Source organism: Megascapheus bottae, chromosome 14 (assembly GCF_031878675.1).
Source record: "Megascapheus bottae isolate mThoBot1 chromosome 14, mThoBot2.hap1, whole genome shotgun sequence".
Taxonomy (NCBI): domain Eukaryota; kingdom Metazoa; phylum Chordata; class Mammalia; order Rodentia; family Geomyidae; genus Megascapheus; species Megascapheus bottae.
The window spans coordinates 25,663,457-25,682,121 of NC_143522.1; the positions used below are offsets into that span (position 1 = coordinate 25,663,457).

Sequence of the window (18,665 nt, forward strand, 5' to 3'; positions counted from 1 at the left end):
ACTTTGTGATTTTAGAACTCCCTTACCTTTTACCAGCACCATTCACCAAATGTGCTTTCTAGTTTTTTTTCAGTAGATTAGTTTAGGATGTGTGAACTCAAGGTTTTCGATTGTTTGGAATAGCCACTAGCTTGTATAATGCTTCTCTGTACTTTGTGTTGTAAAGAGAAACATCTTTTTCATAGGTATAAGGCAGATTTACTGGAGATAGTGATTTCTGTCTGTGCTGTTACACCGTCTACAAATGGTTTTCATGCATTAGTCATACTGAAGAGTGAATTGTAATCTTAGCCACATTGAATGGGTATAGTTTTCTCAAACTGGAAGTATATCTCATTGATGAAAAGTCTCATTTCTGAGGAGTTGAGTCTGGTAGGCCTACCATATAGTAGTGTGTAAGAGGAATGGTGACTGCCATAGGCATGCACTGAGGCAATAGAAGAATTTATTTTTCAGTGCTTTCCAAGGTCCAGGAAAATGCATATATATTTATCCAGAAAGTATGGACCTCACATATGTTTGTCCAGAGAGTGTGGCTATATGGAAGAGAACACTTATTTGTAAGTATCAAGCTTACTGTATTGTGTTTCAAGAAATATGTTTAGATATCGACTGATTTCTTAGTCTGTGCTGGTTTCTTAACAGTGGACTGTTCCAGATGTTGAAGTCAGCATAACCAGAGAAAAATCCAAATCCTGATAAGACCTCAGGATTTCTTGAAAACTAAATACAAAATAGTTGGGGCAAATGCTGCGGGAGTCAAGAATACATTGTACAGTAAGAAGAGTGATGTGGAAGAGTTCTTCATGTTCTTCTTTGCATTCTGTTGCATGTGTTCAAACTCAGCACCACTGATTGTAGGGGGCAGAGCACAGCTCTTGGAACTGAAAACAGCAGATTTATGTGAACTGGGATATACACTATGGTTTCACAGTTTAATATATATGCACACACACATGTTTTTCCCCAAAACCTTTCTGTTTCTAAATAAAAGCTTTGATTTCTGAAACCTATAATTGATGTATACTGACCACATCAGATCTCTTAAAATAAGTGTTTTCCAAATTCCAAATTGTTAGTGTGGAACGAAGGTTTGTTCTGGAACTAGTAAAACAAGGGAGATGGGAAGGTGGGTTTCAGAGACTCTCTTTCTTTCAGCCATGAATTTTTGAATGTATCAGTTTACTGTTGGTTGAAAAAAATGTGTAGAATAACATTTGTGCATATGATTCAAAAGCTCAGAATCGAACCAAACCAAACAAAAACTGGTCGACCATATATGTTATAGTTTCACTACAGTTAACCATAGTCCTTAAAAATACTTGCTAAAACAACATCCATTGTCAGATCTCCCACAGTCCCCCATGAAGAATCAGGACTGATTTAAGTCATGTCTTAATCATGATAAATGGACATGAAGGGTTGGTGAGGAAGAAGGCAGTGTTTGGTTCCTGAAGGGCAAAGGTTAAGGTGAAGGGTTGACAGTTGATAGTGTACTGGCCTTTGGCAAAGTACTTAACTGCTCTGATGTTCCTTTTGCTATAGAACTAGATATGTTGTCTCCCATATGATGACAGGCAGTGGTCCTGCACTGGGCTGAAGGAAGGAGTCTGGGTACGGGGTATAAATTCATGGTAAGATGTTGGGGCAAAGCATGGAAGGAATGGCTAGCTCCTTGTAGAGACCACAGAAAGAAGTTGGAGCATGCTGGTCTGTGAGATTCACTTGCTTTACTTTTCATCACTGCCAGTCCCTCATCATTAGGACTCACTTCAAAAATCTTCTGATGTCACCTTTTAGGAGGTATGGGAGGTAGGGAGGAAGCGTCAAGAGCAGATAGCTTTAGGTGAAAGAATAACCTAAGAGAAGTTTCCAGATGCCTGTGACATGCCTGTAATACAGCAGTGAACAGGACAAACCGGTCAAGTTTATGTTCTGATAGACTTAAACAAATAATTGCTGTGTGTGTGTTGAGAACTGCTGTGGTGTGTTAAAAGCTGGGCTAGATAGAGAGTACTTTTAGTTTAAAATAGGGTAGGGTAAGTCATTGAAAGTATGGTATTTATGTAGCCACTAGAGAGAGCTCATGGAGCCAGCTACTACGTAGAAAACAAGTCTAGGAATCGAGAACACATCTTGTAAGTCACTAAAAGGCCATTGACTTTAGTGAGAAGGAAAGCCAGTGGAGAATTTTGAACGGCAAAATGATATGATCTGACTTTGATCTTAAGAGAATCTCTTTTCCTGTTAGAGGGGAAGTGTTAGAATCAGAATAGGTAAAGGTTACTGAGTTCAGGATAGATGATTGTGGCTAGGAAAGGAGTAGTAGAAGTAGAGGTGATAAATCCATGTTGAAGGTTACTTCTTTAGGTTTCTGGATGTTTGATTAGGGCCAGTGAAGGGATGGTAGAAGCTAAGGATGACCCTAAAGTTTGGGGGTTGAGTGGCTGGAAGGGCAGATTGAAATTTACTACTTACTGAGATGATGAAGACCATGGGAGGAACAGATTTAGAGGAGAGACTAATGAAGATGTGTATAAGGTGAGATTCCTAAAAGATATTTAAAAGGAGCAAAGCGAAAGATAATTGGATATAAAGTGGTCATTAATTAAATATTTATTATGGATAATAGGCTGGCAAGCTATATGAAAGCTGTTTAAATGGCTTAAATCTTTATGAAGACAGTGATATAATACACATCTTACATATAAGGAAAGAATACAGACATTTTAATTTTCCTGAGAGCATAGAAATGGAATTTTATGACTATCAATATCATAATATTCTAGTCACTTTGTTGTATTACTTATAAAATGGGCAAGGGAAATCTCCGTAATTGAACAAGAATGCTTTTTATCTGCCTTTGTATTTCTCTCTCTCTCTCTCTCTCTCTCCTGCTAGCTTCTCTGATAATTAAATTATTTTTTTGACTTTTTATGTATTAAAACTTTTCTAATGTAGACTTTAAATTTGGACATGTCTTATAATTCATTAGATGATGAATGGAGATGGTATGAATATAACTGTTTAAAAATATACTTAAACACTTGGTTTTCAGCATGGTGATTTGTGTCCTTATAAGTTGTTTGAAAGGGAGCTATATTTGTACCCTCTGGTTTCTTCCTCCTTATAATAGAACATATACAGTGTTTATTTCTGGAGCAGAAGTATAGACATGCAATTGTCTTGAGCTTTGCCATTATTATTGTAATTGAGAGAACATCTGCATAGTAACAATAAAAAACTAGAAGGGTTATACATTGTTTATAATTTTCATTTATTCCTAAGTGCTTAAACATTTAAGATTTCTGAGGCCTAATATAATCTCTAGTAGGAAGAGGGGAATACAGTTCTTTTAAATAAATAACAAGAACTACATCTCCTTAAAGGTCATAAGTGGGCCAGGAATTTGGCCTAGTGGTAAGAGTGCTTGTCTAGTGTGCACGAAGACCTGGGTTTGATTCCTTGGTACCATGTACATAGAAAAAAGCTGGAAGTGGTGATGTGGCTCAAGTGGTAGAGTTCTAGCCTTGAAAAAATCCAAGGACAGTGCTCAGGCCCTGAGTTTAGTCCCCATGACTGGCGTCCCCCCCCCCCAAAAAAAAGGTCATAGTGGCAGTTTGTGGGATGCAACTGTGTTTGGTTTCTGTATCCTGGGAGTTTTAAGAATGTCCTGACCTCATTCTGCGAGCAGCAAACTCTTTCTGATTGTACAGGAGGTCCTGCATGTTGCCAGCGTGGAAATGCAGTTAACTGCTGCAGTGTCGTTTCTGACCATCTTGCAGGAAGAATCAGTGCCAGTCCACACCTATGCCCACTCTTTCCTGCAAGTCATTCTTCTGCACCTGGAACACAGAGATACAGGTCAGGGCTGACTAATTATGGATATGTTGGTGGTTTCTTGTAAGTGGTCATTGCTCTGCATTCTTCAGTCTCTAATGAAAACTCATTGAAGCCAGGTTACAGGCTGAGCTGAGCCATGACTTAAAGTAGTCATGGCAGTTTTTCTACAAAGCTCACAAAATCCATTGTCCTGTAAACCTAAAGACCCCTTAGTTCACCTTTTGATTTAAAGTATACTTTTCTTGCATTTTTAATTCTACATTTATATTCACATAAAATGATGCAGCAAAGCAGCATGCATTGGGGTCAACATACCGCCTTCAAACTCATCGAGGTACAAGTTTTCTAAATGTTGGCTAAGATGAAAATTAGAGAAACTCAGAATTATATAAAAATGCTCCTCTCATTTCATCATTGAGGGTGCTGCACCTACTAGTGGATGAGTGGAAATAGTGTTTGCCGAGAGACAGTTAATGTGCCTGTTGTGTCTGTGTTTCTTAGGTGTCAGCAATGCATGGCTGGAAACTCTCCTATCTGTGATAGAGGTGTTGCCCAAGGAAACTCTATGGCATGAGGTATATTTACTGTCCTTTCCTTTCATAAATACTTTTGTAAGAAAGGGATACATTCATTTCCCATTCTGAAAGCAAAATATGGGAAATGTAAGGAATTTGACTTATACAGGAAATAAAAGGAAGGAGTGACTACCAAAAAGAAATATATTCATTACCTGATTTATTAAACTGTAACCCTCTCTATAAATCACCTTTATAAGAACAATAAAACTTTTTTTTAAATAGCAGAAAGAAAGAAAGTCATGATTTCTACACTTGTTTGCTTTTCAAATCCTGATGTATTTATTTTCAGATTTTTCTTTATATATGGTTACTGTTTGCTACAACAGTGATAATATTGAATCTGTTTATGACATTGTTTTTCTCTTCTTATCTGATAGTAGCTGTACACTATTTTTTTTACTTGTTAATTATTGAAGGCTACTTTCAGGCTTAAATTTTATTCTTACAAAACCTTAAGGAACATCTCTATAGAACTTTTGCTTTTCTTTTTTCCATACAATTTTTTAAACTGTAGCTTCCAGAAAAGTGACTACTGTGTTAGAGGACAGTAAGGTTCTTAGACTCATAACTAAAGATTTAGGATAATGTTGTTTCCTGGGATTTTTGTCAGGATTAGATGGGCCACAAATAGAATTTCATTTTCATTAGAATTTTTACATTGTACTGTTGAGTGTTTTCAGTGGATTACTTTAATATCAGATCTATTCTTTTGGAATTATCTGATACTATCCTTTAACTTCTATTTATATGTTTTTAATTTATCTTTTTTTCATTTATCTTAAGTTGTTATACAAAACAATTTCAATATATGTCATGCATAAATATCATACATCTTTATGTCTCCCCTTTCATTATTTTTCAGTCTTTTGTTATACTTGCAAGTATTATTGTTAGGTATTAGTCCCTATTTGATTTTTGCCTTTAAATTTTCAGCATTGTGCAGTGTATCTGTCCCTTATGACAGAATAGGAAAAATGCAAAGCAAATTCATATAATAATGAAATGATTTGGCTTTCTTGTAACATCCCTTATGCAATTAGCATATTTAACTGCTAGACATAATGTAGAAATTTATCTGTTTGTTTTGAAGACTGGTATGCAATATGTTATTTAACTTTAGAATGCTAGTTTTAACATGAATCTTAAGATTTTTTAATATTTCAGACTTTTCATTTTTAAGTTACATTTATACATTCAGTCATTTTGCTTGAGATAAAATAAAACATGTGACCCATGTATGAGAATCCATGGAATTATAGAACCATATTCTGGCATCCTCGTTGAGTAGATGAAAAATAACAAGCGGGGCGAGAAATAACAAGGTTGCTTGGATAAGCTAAGGACTAGAACTAGATTGATCTTCACAGCTCTGTGCAGTCTGTTATGCCACTGGTTTTTTGAGTGCCTATTATACATAATCCAGTGCCATCTTTGAATGATTGTTTTCAAGTGATAGAATTGCCTAAAGACAATTTTCTGTCCGATTCATTTAAGTATTAAAATGAAGTTCAATATTAAAATAATTAAAAGTAAAGTTTGAAGTAGTGAATAATTTGCTTTTTTCTGTTTAAAATGTTCCAGTTATACTTTGTATGTATTCAACTCACTGCAGAATTCACTGTTATCTTTTCTTTAGTGCTAGTTTCCAATTGTTAATTTATAATTTATCATTGTCTTTAGCCTAGAAGAAACAATGCACCAGGTTATGAACTGCTATGTATTGCAGATTGCAGTTAGGAAGTTTTAAAATCATTTAGAACATTAAAATGCTCCCTTGAAGAAAACAGCTGAGGGACATGAGTTGTCCTAGTTGTAGAGTGCTTGCCTGGCATGCAAAGCCCCAGGTTCGATTCCTCAGTATCACATACACAGAAAAAGCTGGAAGTGGTGCTGTGGCTCAAGTGGTAGAGTGATAGCCTTGAAAAAGCTCAAGGATAGTGCCCAGGCCCCGAGTTCAAGCCCCAGGACTGGCAAAAGAAAGCTGCGATCAGTGATAACATATAAAACTTTGTAAATTTGTTCTCTTAATTTTTCCCTTCAGATTTTGAATCCACTTGTCTCCAAGGCACAGCTTTCCCAAACTGTCCAGTCTCGTTTAGTTAGTTGCAAAATCTTAGGAAAGCTTACCAATAAATTTGATATCAATACGTGAGTATCCATAGATGATGCATTTTTTGTCTTCTTAAAGTTAACATGCATAATGGTTATATGGTTAACAGTTAAATTTGTATTGTTTCATATAACATGGGGGGTTTAGCTAGTTTAACTGTATAGAATTCCCAGGCAGAAAGAAGTCTATAATTAAGAGACCCCTCTCCTCTATCTTTTGAGTTTTCAGTATAAATATGGTTGTTTTTTACTTCCTATCTTTTTCTTTCCCATTCCATACCTAGTTTACTTTGAGCAAAAATAGCATTATCTTAGGACTTCTAATATTTGTGAACATGATAGAAAAAGAAAATTTCTACTTTATTTTGAATAATCTCGTTATGGAGCTTGTTATAATTCATGTGCTATTCTCTGCTCAAATAATAAACACCAAAAGGAAACAATGGTATGTTCTATACTTAAAGTCTGAGAGAAAAGCTAAAGAATGTTTTGGCTAATGGTTGCTAAAGTATTTTATTGTTGTAGCCTTTTGTGTTAACATTTAACTGCCAATATAAAAGTAACTTTTTGTGTATGTGTATGTATGCCTGTCCTGAAGCTAGAATTCAGGATTTGGGCACTGTCCCTGAGATTTTTTGCTAACACCATTTGAGCTACAGTTTTTTGGTTATTAGTTGGAGATAAGAGTCTTACAGATTTTCTTGCTGGGACTGGCTTCAAACCACAATCCTCAGATTTTAGCCTCCTGAGTAGTTAGAATTACTGGCTCAACCATTATTTTTAAAGATCATGTTATATACAAAATGTATAAGCAACTGATAGAGTATCCAAATTTAATAACATATGCACTATAAACTAGCCTTAAAGCTTATTTTAGTAAGGTAATTTAAGATTTTGAGTATAATTGCTTGGGAATGTTGTCATATAAAGCATTCACACGTTAAAATGTTTCTTTCCTTTCCTCCGTCAGTATTAAAAGAGAAATACTTCCTCTGGTAAAATCGCTCTGTCAAGATGTAGAATATGAAGTTCGATCTTGTATGTGTCGGCAATTAGAAACCATAGCTCAAGGCATTGGGTAAGTTTACTTTCAGTTCCTTATGCCGTAGTATTATTTGTTGGTTGGCAGACAAGTATATCCTGGCCCACTTTTCCATGAAAGCTTGCTATTGAAAGGTATTTTTTATGTCATCTTCCAAAATGTTTGTAATAAGAACCTCTTGGTTCAAGGAAATTCAAGGAGATAAAAGGCAATATACTTAGCATGGTATTAAGATTCAATTTATATTAATGCTTTTCCTTCTCACCTCAGTTATTTGGTTACTGTACCAAATGCTTAGAACCAAGAAAGGAAATGATCCAGTATACACCATGTTTGGGATATAGTCACCAGTTCTTTTGGCTGGTCATTCTCTGGCTGGCTGTGTAATTGTGTTTCAGGTGACATTATCGTCCTGGAATCCTTTCTGTGTCCTGGTACAACTCCAGGCTTCCACACTCACTGTGGCTGTTCTTGCTCTTTGGATTTGTAGAGTTGAGATAGGAGAGGTATAGGCAGACAGTCTGTTCACCTGTGAACCATACCTCATGTCCAGTTGTAAGTATGATATTTAAGGACAACTTTTTGTAAACCATCGTATCAAATTGTAAGTTTTTTTTTGCTAGTAATGGAGCTTGAACTTGGGGCCTGGGTATTGTCCTTGGACTTTCTCAAGGCTAGTGCTCTACCACTTGAGCCATAGCACCACTTCTGGCTTTTTCTGTGTATGTGGTACCAAGGAATTGAACCCAGGGCTTTGTGCATGCTAGGCAAACATTCTACCACTAGGCTATGTTCCCAGTCCCAGAAATATGATATTTAAGGACATTTTTCCTATGACTCTAAATTGCTTAAGAAAACATGGGAGACTCTCAGTCAAAGTAACTCTGGTTTTATCTGGTTCTTTATTTCACAAACTATGATCGTGGACTTAATGTCCTTTTATACTGTTATTAATTTTTTTAAAAGTGGGCTGGTATTTAAGACTCTGGGAAGCTTCAAATGTCACAAATGCATAAATACAAAGCATAGTGCTGTTCACTGCCCTGTTTCCACTCTTCTTCTTTTTTTTTTTTTGCCAGTCCTGTGTATGTGGTATTGAGGAATGGAACCTGAGCCAGACCCCGGCCCTCTCTTTCCACTCCTGCTAATCAGGATTAGAGTAGTGGAAGCATCAGAGTTTTAGACTTATTTTGATCTCAGAACCTCCTTTTGTCCGTAGGTTGTTCTAAACCTCAGTGGTGCTCTTTAGATCAGTGTGGAGCATTATTAGCTTTGCTCAGATCTGTGCTTACTAGTCAAGAGCAGAACCTGGTGGAACATACTATTACCTTCACCGCCTTATCAAAATGTTGAATATGCATATTTTGACATCTGACAAAAATGCTCCTGTCAAAAAACGAGAGGGTTAAATGTGTCCAAATTAGTTTTCTGAAAATAAATTTAGGGCATATATGTACACATATTAAGGATTAATTCATAAAAATAAAATTTGGAAGAGTCCATTCAAGAAATGAGTTTGCTTGATCATATGCACATTTATTTAATTTTCAATTGTTTTGTCATATTAAGAGCGTAACCACAGGACTTTGTGATGCGATCTTTGATAACTTCTGGTACCCGATTGCTACTTGTATCAGTCAGCATTCATACTGAAACAAATACCTGAGACTACTAACTTGCAAAAAGCAAAGGTTTTGGAGGATGCAGTCCGTAGTTGGTTTGTTGCTTTATGGCTTTTGATGAGGCAGCCCACTGTGGTGGACAGCATGTGGCAAGGCCTTCACCTCAGGGCCCTAAAATGGAAAAGAGGAGGAACAGGGTAAGGTCCACTGTAATGTCCCCAGTGACCTAATGGTAAAGGCATGCATCACCTCGAATAGCAGTCAACAAGACAAGCAAGCAACTCACAATGTGCCCTAATAGAGAAAATCAGTAAATGATGTATTAAAAAAAATCTGTTGGCCATACTGGGATTTGAACTCAGGACATTGTGATGCCTGTCCTCTACAACTTTAGCCATGTCTCCAGTCCCTTTTGCTTGAGGTCATTTTTTAGATCAGGCCCTGCTTCATCCTACATCCACCTGGGACCACAGTCCTCCTACCTGTACCTCCATTGTAGCTGGTATTAGATGACCAACTCACGGGAGCATCACTAGTTTTTTACCAGGATGTTCTAATACTGGAAACCTCCCAGTCTTTGTCTCCTGAGTTGTTGGGATTACAAGCAAGAGCTTTTGTGACCAGTCTCACAAAATTCTTTGAACTCCCCCTGATAGAAAATGAGATTGAGAATTTTATGATGAGATATAATAGACAACAAAGTTGCTGAGGGGGATATTTTAAATCTGTTTTAAATTAAGACATATTTTCTTAAAAATTAAAAGTGGAGGGGCCGGGAGTTTGGCCTAGTGGTAGAGTGCTTGCCTAGCATGCACAAAGACCCGGGTTTGCTTCCTCGGTACTACATATATAGAAAAAAAGTCAGAAGTATGCTGAGGCTCAAGTGATAGAGCTCTAGCCTTGAGAAAGTCCAAGGACAGTGCTCAGACCCTGAGCTGAAGCCCAGAACTGGCAAGAAAAATTAAAAGTGGGATAGAAAAATTCAAAAGAATATAGTAAAAGGAACTGATTGAGAATGGTCTGCAATCATTTATATGGAAGTTGCATTAGCTCTCTCAGATTTGAGAAGAAAAAGATGACTGGTTGAAATGGTTAGAAATAGCAATTAGGTGTATAAGAGTGGAAGAATGTATTGCCATGTGGATAGATGATAATCATGACAAAGAATCATGTTACATATCTGAGTATCCCCACAGTCACCACGGAAGAAAACCCCTGAAGAACTGGAGTCTGAAGACTGAAGAAATAATCTGCTGTGGACTTGCTTGGACTCTGCAGACATCTCTGTCAATTATAAATCCTTCTTGGGAAGGAACAAAAGCAAAGAGTTGAATAAAAACCATTTGTGTCTGTATTATAAATCATGTGTTTCCTAAAAGCAGTTGCATTTCAATTTGTTAGGTGAAACATCTAGTGTGGAATATCATCCTTCTATATAGAACTTATTGTAATGCCATGTCTTTAGTGAATGGAAGGATAATATATGCACTGGTTAGCCGTCTCCTCAAGTCTTTGTTTTGAATTTTTCTGGCTAGTCATTTCTTGAAGTTGCATAAAATGGAAAATGATACCACAATTTATAAAGCTGAATATGAACTCTAAGAGCACCTAAAATCTTTATAGGTAACAATAGTATGGTAGGGAAAGTGGACTGCTTTCATTATTATGAAGTACTATTAGTATTTCTTACATTTGTATTGTCTTCCCAACTACTCTGCAAGCTCCCAGAGGGTAAATTAGATATCTTAATGCTTTCTCGTGGGTTGTTTTTTCTTTCAGCACCTAGCCAGGTCATATATTTTTAAGTCCTTACTATAGGTTTGTTGATTTGATTTGTTTTCTTGCTTATTGTGCAGGACAGAACTTACAAAAAGTGTGGTGCTCCCTGAATTAATAGAGCTGTCTAGGGATGAAGGCAGCAGTGTCCGACTTGCAGCTTTTGAAACTTTGGTTAATCTGCTTGACATATTTGATACAGGTACATATTCATGAAAGAATATTTTCCATATGCTGGTATCACTGGTAAGGAAAAGTGTAGTTTAGTTCAGTGATAAAGTTAAGCCTCTTTACCTGTCCTTTGATGAGTCTTCCTCTTTTAGCATCTAGTGCTCTCATTTTACCCTCATGGCATCTAATCTTGCCACATTTCATACTTGTTTCATATGATATTTCAGTGTTATGCAAACCAAGTCACAAAAATAACTTACTGCTCTACTGAATGTACCTAGACTGTAGGCAATTAATTTATTTGTAAATATTTAATCATCTCAGTAAGGTGAAATTTAGAGGAGTCAATGTTGAAGACTCAAATTGTATAAATTGTCAGATTACATTCATAGATATTACTAATATTTTATCTGAATTAGGAAGGAGTCTAAAGATTACTTGAGTATGGATTGTAATTACGAATAATTGTTTAAATAATATGATGAACCAAAGGAGTAAAAATTGTAATGTATGATATATGATTGAGTGAATCTCTTTACTTCTGGGGACACCCCAGGCTCCAGACTAACAGACAGCTTGGAATTACCTTTAACTGCTTCCTCATCACCACCCAGAGTTGTTACCATAGCTCTGTCCAGGTTTTCCTTCCTCCCATTCTTTCCCATTCCTCCAGTGTTTGCTCTGCCACTATAGTTATCATATCCATTATATTACTCGCCTTTTCCCCAATGTTCCCATTCCTTCATTTTATCTCGAGTCAACTTCTCTTCTTCCTGTTGTGTCTAGTTTGAATATTGTTTCCTCCCTGATATTTTTCTAAATGCCTTATACCAGGAGTTGGCAGATTACTACCTCAAGTCCTAGACAGGCATCTGGAAGGTTTATTGGGACACATTATGTTCTTTTTGTTTGTTGCATTTGATAGTTTTGATGTGATAGTGAGAGCTGAATAGTTGTGACAGATAGTCAGCAAAAGTTATCATACCCCTGCCATGGTCAGCCATTAAAATGGTGGTCATATTTTCTTACTTACAAAAATTTCTTTTCCAGTCTTGGGGACAGAACTAAGGGCCTGAGCACTGTCCTTGGGCTTTCCTCAAGGCTAATGCTGTACTTCTTGAGCCACAGCACCACTTCCTGCTTTTCTATATATGTGGTACCGAGGAATCAAATCCAGGTCTTCATGTATGCTAGGCCAAACTCCTGTTCTGCCCCTTACCCCCTTTTGTCAGTTGTGGTACTTGAATTCTGGGTCTGGGTGTTGTCTCCTGGATCAAGGCAACTACCGTACCCCTGAGCCACAGCAACACTTCTGATTTTCTGGTGGTTAATTGAAGATAAGAGTCTCCCAGACTTTAGTGCCTGGGTTGGCTTTGAACCTCAATCCTTAGCCTCCTGAGTAGCTAGGATTACAGGCCTGAGCTACTACACCTGGCTTAAATTTGAGCTGAGACCAGTGAGTCTCTCGTTCCAGCTACTTTTTTTTTTTTTTTGCCATTCCTGGGGCTTGAACTCAGGGTCTGGGCACTGTCCTTGGGCTTTTTCAAGGCCAGCATTCTACCCTTGAGCCGTAGCACCAGTTCTGCCTTTTCTGTATATGATACTGAGGAATTGAGCCCAGAGCTTCGTACATGCTAGGCAAGCACTCTACCAGTAGGCCATGCTCCCAGCCCCGGCCCCTTTAAAATTTTTTTTTTTTTGGCCAGTCCTGAGCTTAAAAGTTCAGGGCATGAGCACTGTCCTTGGGCTTTCTCAAGGCTAGAGCTCTACCATTTGAGCCACAGCACCACTTCCAGCTTTTTCTATGTACATGGTACCAAGGAATCAAACCTGGGTGTTCATGCATGCTAGGTACTCTACCCCTAGGCCAAACTCCCAGCCCCTTCTTTTTAAAATTTTTAATGTTTGTTTTCCTTGATGGTTTGTTTTTCAAATTCTGGAGCAATTTGTTATTATTATTTGCCTTTCTATTCCTATTGCTTAATTTAATCCTTATTCTACAAGTCAATAAATGTTGGATGTATATCATTTAATAAAACAGAAGGTGTGACAAGCTGGGCATGGTGATTCACACCTGTAATCCTAGCTACTCAGGAGGCTGAGATCTGAGGATTGAGATTTATAGACAGCTCTGGCACTAAAGACAAAGAGACTCTTATCTTCAATTAATGGACCACACATATGTAGAAGATGTTAGGGGAGTACTAAGAAATCGATGCTTTCTGTGTTCTTGAATAAAAGTCATTGAACATTTAAAAAAAAAACAGAAGGTGTGGGCCTAAAATGTGATGATAATAGGAATTAACAATAATTACTGTAATAATTATTTCTGAAAGTTTAAGCAAAGCATGGGGACTTCGGGAGGATTTGGAAGTGAGTAATATTGCTACTCAGTCAGGAAATACAGCCTAAGCAGATACAGTCGAAGAATTGGCCAGCTTTGTAAAGAACTTTCTAAGATATAAAAGTGATAGAATTCCATATGCAGATTATATTACAAGTTTGTTTTCAGTTAAAAACTTGTGAGTCTAAGCTGCAGCATACTAAGAGGATATAAGGAAATGTCAGAAAGTTCCTGGGACCTGCTACTCCCCTGAGTATACAACGGTTACACCCAGAACTTTGTCTTAACTTTTTTTTGGTGGTACTGGGGATTGAAGTCGGGGTCTTGAGCTTGCTAGACAGGAGCTCTACTACTTGAGCCATGCCCAGCAGATTTTGATAGTATCTTTCCCCCATGCCTTCCTCCTCCTTCCCTAGCCACCTGACCTGCATCATCACTGTTTTTCATGACTTTGAGGGTAACATACAAATAAATGTTTGTGTGTAAATTAATTTTTACATGTGGCCAAATGGAGTTAAGGTGTGTATTATTTTGGTTTATTTTTCAGATGACAGAAGTCAGACTATACTTCCCTTAGTGAAATCATTTTGTGAAAAATCTTTCAAAGCGGATGAATCCATTCTTATTTCTTTATCTTTCTACTTAGGAAAACTATGCCATGGACTATATGGTATGTTATATGCTAAGACATTCAAGACAGTACCTTTAAAAAAACATTTAGCCACTGAACTCCAGCCTATTCTCCAATACATTAAAGTCTCAGGAAATTGTAAAATTTAAAATCACAAAATCATAAAATGAAATTTAGAGTACACTGAGAAATGACTTTGTCATTGAGCACACTCATTAGAAGGAGAATGGCAGCATGAAAGCAAGTGTGGCCCTTTAAATTTGTGGATGTTCGGTATGTGCCGGGTATGAGTGAGGGGATTGTAATAGAAGACTGGTATATGTGGGTATATAGTAAGCACAAGCCCTTCCTCCTCACCACTTGGTAAAACCACGAGAACCATACGTCACCCTTGAGTCCTGGCATTTTGAACATATTACTTAGTTCTTAGCCAGCTATAATCTCCTAGGTAACACACTTTTATTTGTGTACATTTCCAATATTTAGTCTGTAATTGAAAAGTGTTAGCTGTATGTTATGAATGCCTAACCCCCGATGTGGTTGATGAATGTGGAACCATTCCCAGTGGTCAAAAGCATTTTCAGCTGAGTGCCCTTGGCTCCCACCTATTTTCCTAAGTACTCAGGAAGCAGAGATCTGAGGGTCACAGTTCCAAGCCAGCTTGGACAGGAAAGTCTGTGAAACTCTTATCTCCACTTTACCAACCCAAAAGCCACAAGTAGTAGAGAGCTAGCACAAAAGGTCAGGGATAGAATCCACACCCTTGAGTTCAAGCCTCAGGACTGGTGTACACAGAAATAATGAAATCTATTTTTCCATCTTTCAGGTTCAACCCGTAAATCACTCTGTAGATACATATTCATAAATCTTTTCTGCACGAAACTTTAGAATATTTCCTATAAATAAATAATAACATGTAGTCATAATATTATTATAGTGACTTGTTTTCTACAAGATGTAGAATTGATCAAGAATAGTTTCTGTATTATACTATTTATGTAATTGACATTAAAATATTATTAAAAGGAACATAAGGTGGTAAGATAATATGACTGGAGTTCTTCATCCTATCACCTCTTGTTTTATTGCACTATCTGTCACCATCTATTTAAATGCTTGATTCCAAACACATTTTTTGTCGCATTTTGGTTTTCTCTTATTTATTCTCTTATTTGTTTTCAATTGGAATGTTCAACACAGATTCCACATTTATTTTAGGAACTTTTACTCCAGATCAACACCTAAGATTTTTGGAGTTTTATAAGAAACTTTGTACATTGGGTTTGCAACAAGAAAATGGACACAATGAAAGCCAGATTCCACCCCAAATTCTAGAGCAGGAGAAGAAATACACTTCAGTACGAAAGAACTGTGCCTATAACTTACCGGTAATAAATTACATATTTATGTTTACTAAGAATTCTCATTATAAATTTAAAGTCTGTGACAAATCTAGTCACACTGAAAATTGCCATATTTGATACTTGGTGTTGACTTAACATTGTATCTGGTATGTATCCTAAGTACTGAGTAAATATTTGTGGGATTTATGGTTCTGTCTATGAAGGAATCAGAAAAATCTGCATGCATTTAGAGCTGCCAAAGTGATTTCTGATTAAACTATGATGATTAGTTTTGATTAGAGTGAAAGTGAAATGACTGTAACACTAGGCATTGATGCATGTTTTTCTCTCCTCCATTCATTTCCTCCTCCTGCCTCCACCAGGCCATGATTGTTTTTGTTGATCCTAAAAACTTCCACATGGAACTCTATTCTACATTCTTCTGCCTTTGTCATGACCCTGAAGTTCCCGTCAGATACACTATTGCTATTTGCTTTTATGAAGTAAGTCTGAAGAACTGATATTGCTATACATTTACCTAGTTCTCTGTGTACTGGATGCTTTTTTTAAAAAAAATTTTTTTTGTTCCCCCAGTTGTTATAGGGTATACATTCCATATATCTTTCACATTCTAGTCCTAAAACTTATTTTAGAATTCCCATAATTTCTTCTCATTATAGTGTGTGTGTAGAATCCATTTGCATAAATACATTGTGTTCATTTTTTCACTTATTAACACATTTTTCAGCATATCTGGAATAAGTACGTTAAGTCAGATATTGTGGTTAGGAGAAAAATCAGTTTTATTTATGGTGGTAAGGGGTTTGAGCTCAGGATCTCACATTTGCTAGGCCAACTCTATAGTATCTAAGTTTTCCGTGGACCTTTTTAACTTAGTTACTTTTCAGATATGGTTTCAAATGTTTGTCTAGAGCTGGTCTCAAGCAGTGATCAGGTTACTTATGCCTCTCTGAGATAGGATTACAGATGTGAGCCCCCATGCCTGGCTCTTAATAAACTTTTTATATGCTTTGTAGTATTTATACTGTGAATATGTCAGCTTTGGAACAAATAAAGCATGGAGAAATAGATTGTTTCTATTTACTGATTTTCTTTTTTTTTTTTAACTACAAATAATGTTTCACGAGCACAGCTTTTAGATTCAGCTGTTACAGCTTTCCATAAAGTTTGTTTAAAATCTAAACTTTTATGATGGATGGACTAATTTTTTCACCATTGAAGCTGAAATGTGGAGCCTGTTTCTTGGGTGTTAACAGAGAGGCACACAGATGCTGTACACACAACAAACACCGTCTTGAAACTTGCCAATTTCAAGAAATTTACCTAAAAATTCTCTTCATAATTGATGTAATAAAATATTACCTTTAAGAAGTGCAGCAAATTCTTGTTCTCAGTGAGACTTCCTTCTCCTCCTTGTACTGTGTTCCCATGTCACAGAACTTTGGGATTAGCTGTAAGTACTAGGACCTTCACAGCTCCATTATAAGTGGCACTTGTGGGTCTTTGGGCTGTTGAATGATCCTCACAGCTCCTGATGTGGATAAAGTATTTGTGCACTGTACAACGTCTGTGAAGTATTCCCTCACTTGGTACACTTATTTAAAATAGTCTCAGTGGAGCATAATTCTATCATCTTTGTAAACATACCTGCTTCGGAGGGCAGGGAAAGGGCAGAGAGTACTGCCCAGCAGTCTCTAAGATAAGTGTCATTTAGGCTGGTTACCACGTACACATGCATTTGTTAGTCTCATAAGAATGCAGTATTTAGACAGTTCTAGACTTTACGTTGATTTCTATCACATTCCTTTAATTTAATTTTTTTTTTTTGGTCAGTCACGGGGCTTGGACTTGGCCTGGGCGCTGTCCCTGAGCTCTTCAGCCCAAGGCTACCGTCCTACCCTTGGAGCCACAGCACCACATCTGGTTTTCTAGTAGTTAATTGGAGATACGAGTCTCTCGGATTTTACTGCCCATGCTGGCTTTGAACCTCGATCCCCATATCTCAGCCTCCTGAGTAGCTAGGATTACATGTGTGAGCCACTGCACCCAGCCTAATTTGTTTTTATATATGTTTTATAGCAAACATCATGTAACACCATGTAAATGCACATATTCAAATCTATAAGTATGTGAAAGATAAGCTGGCAGCTCATGACTATAATCCTGGCTATACAGGAATCTGAAATGTGGAGAATTGTAGTTTGAGGTCAGCCCTGACAGACTCCATCTTCAAAATAGCCAGCAAAAAGTAGACCTGAAGACATGGTTCATTGATTGTGTGCCAGTTGAGCAATCAAAGTCTTGAGTTCAAACTCTAGCTCTAGCACTAGTGTCCCCCCACCCCCCCCTCTCTCTCACACACACAGACACACACACACACACACACACACACACACACACACACACACACACACGCACCATTTAGCTACTAAAGTGGCCTGGGGATCACTGACCTACTTGTTTCCTTATTGGTTGGTTTCCATCTGCATGGTCATACTGCGTAGATAGGCTAAAAACAATATTAAACACAAAATGAAAGCCTTATTTTGATTTTTCATTTCAAACAATGAAAATCCACTGCTGTATTTTGCAATTTTATTCTTTTTTGTAAATAAAACTTTTAAGCCCATTATGGCTAAAAAAAATTTTGTTTTGGGATTGGGGATTTAGCTTAGCAGAAGAGCCCTCACCTGGCAAGTTCAAGGCGTTGAGCTTGGTCCTCAGCTCTGGAAAAAAATTGTTTTAAATTGACAGAGAAACTGGGTGCCAGTGGCTTATATCTGTAATCATGGACAATTGGGAAGCTGGTTTCAGGCTAGTTAGGTAGAAATGTTTGCTAGGCTCCTCTTCTAGTCATAGCGGTGTATACTGACACATGCCTGCCATTCTTAGCAACATGAGAGGCTAAGATCTGGAGAACTCTGGGCCAGGTCTGCTTGGGCAGAAAAGTCTAACAGACCGTGTCTCTACAGAGGGAAGCTAGACACGGAGGAGTACACACCTGTGATCTCAGTGTGGTGATGGGGAGTTTAAAGCAGGCAGATCATAGCTCAGGCACAGGCCCTATCAAAAAAACAGCAATGTCAAACATGGCTCAGCGGTATCACTCTAGCACAGCAAGGGCAAGACCCTGAGTTCAAACTGTACTACTGCCAAAGAAGAATGCAACAGTGAGGTAGACATTA

The 18,665-nt window shown here is 37.4% G+C and overlaps 1 protein-coding gene across 6 annotated transcripts in view; it reads left to right on the forward strand.

Annotated features, from left to right (window-relative positions):
• The window catches only part of Ppp4r4 (protein phosphatase 4 regulatory subunit 4), a 75,251-nt gene that overhangs the window by 29,691 nt on the left and 26,895 nt on the right, over positions 1–18,665 (forward strand). For 5 of the 6 annotated variants that reach the window (XR_016537599.1, XM_090344756.1, XM_090344755.1 and 2 more), the window contains 8 exons: positions 3,717–3,864; positions 4,345–4,418; positions 6,463–6,569; positions 7,501–7,608; positions 11,051–11,172; positions 14,033–14,155; positions 15,335–15,504; positions 15,843–15,962. Coding sequence is in view for 5 of the 6 variants with exons in the window: in XM_090344756.1 (XP_090200882.1) it covers positions 3,717–3,864; positions 4,345–4,418; positions 6,463–6,569; positions 7,501–7,608; positions 11,051–11,172; positions 14,033–14,155; positions 15,335–15,504; positions 15,843–15,962 (972 nt within the window). In the remaining variant the exon portion in view is untranslated. Of the gene's footprint in view, positions 1–722; positions 1,635–3,716; positions 3,865–4,344; positions 4,419–6,462; positions 6,570–7,500; positions 7,609–11,050; positions 11,173–14,032; positions 14,156–15,334; positions 15,505–15,842; positions 15,963–18,665 lie in introns of those variants that run through there. The other variant, XM_090344758.1, reaches the window with a different exon arrangement.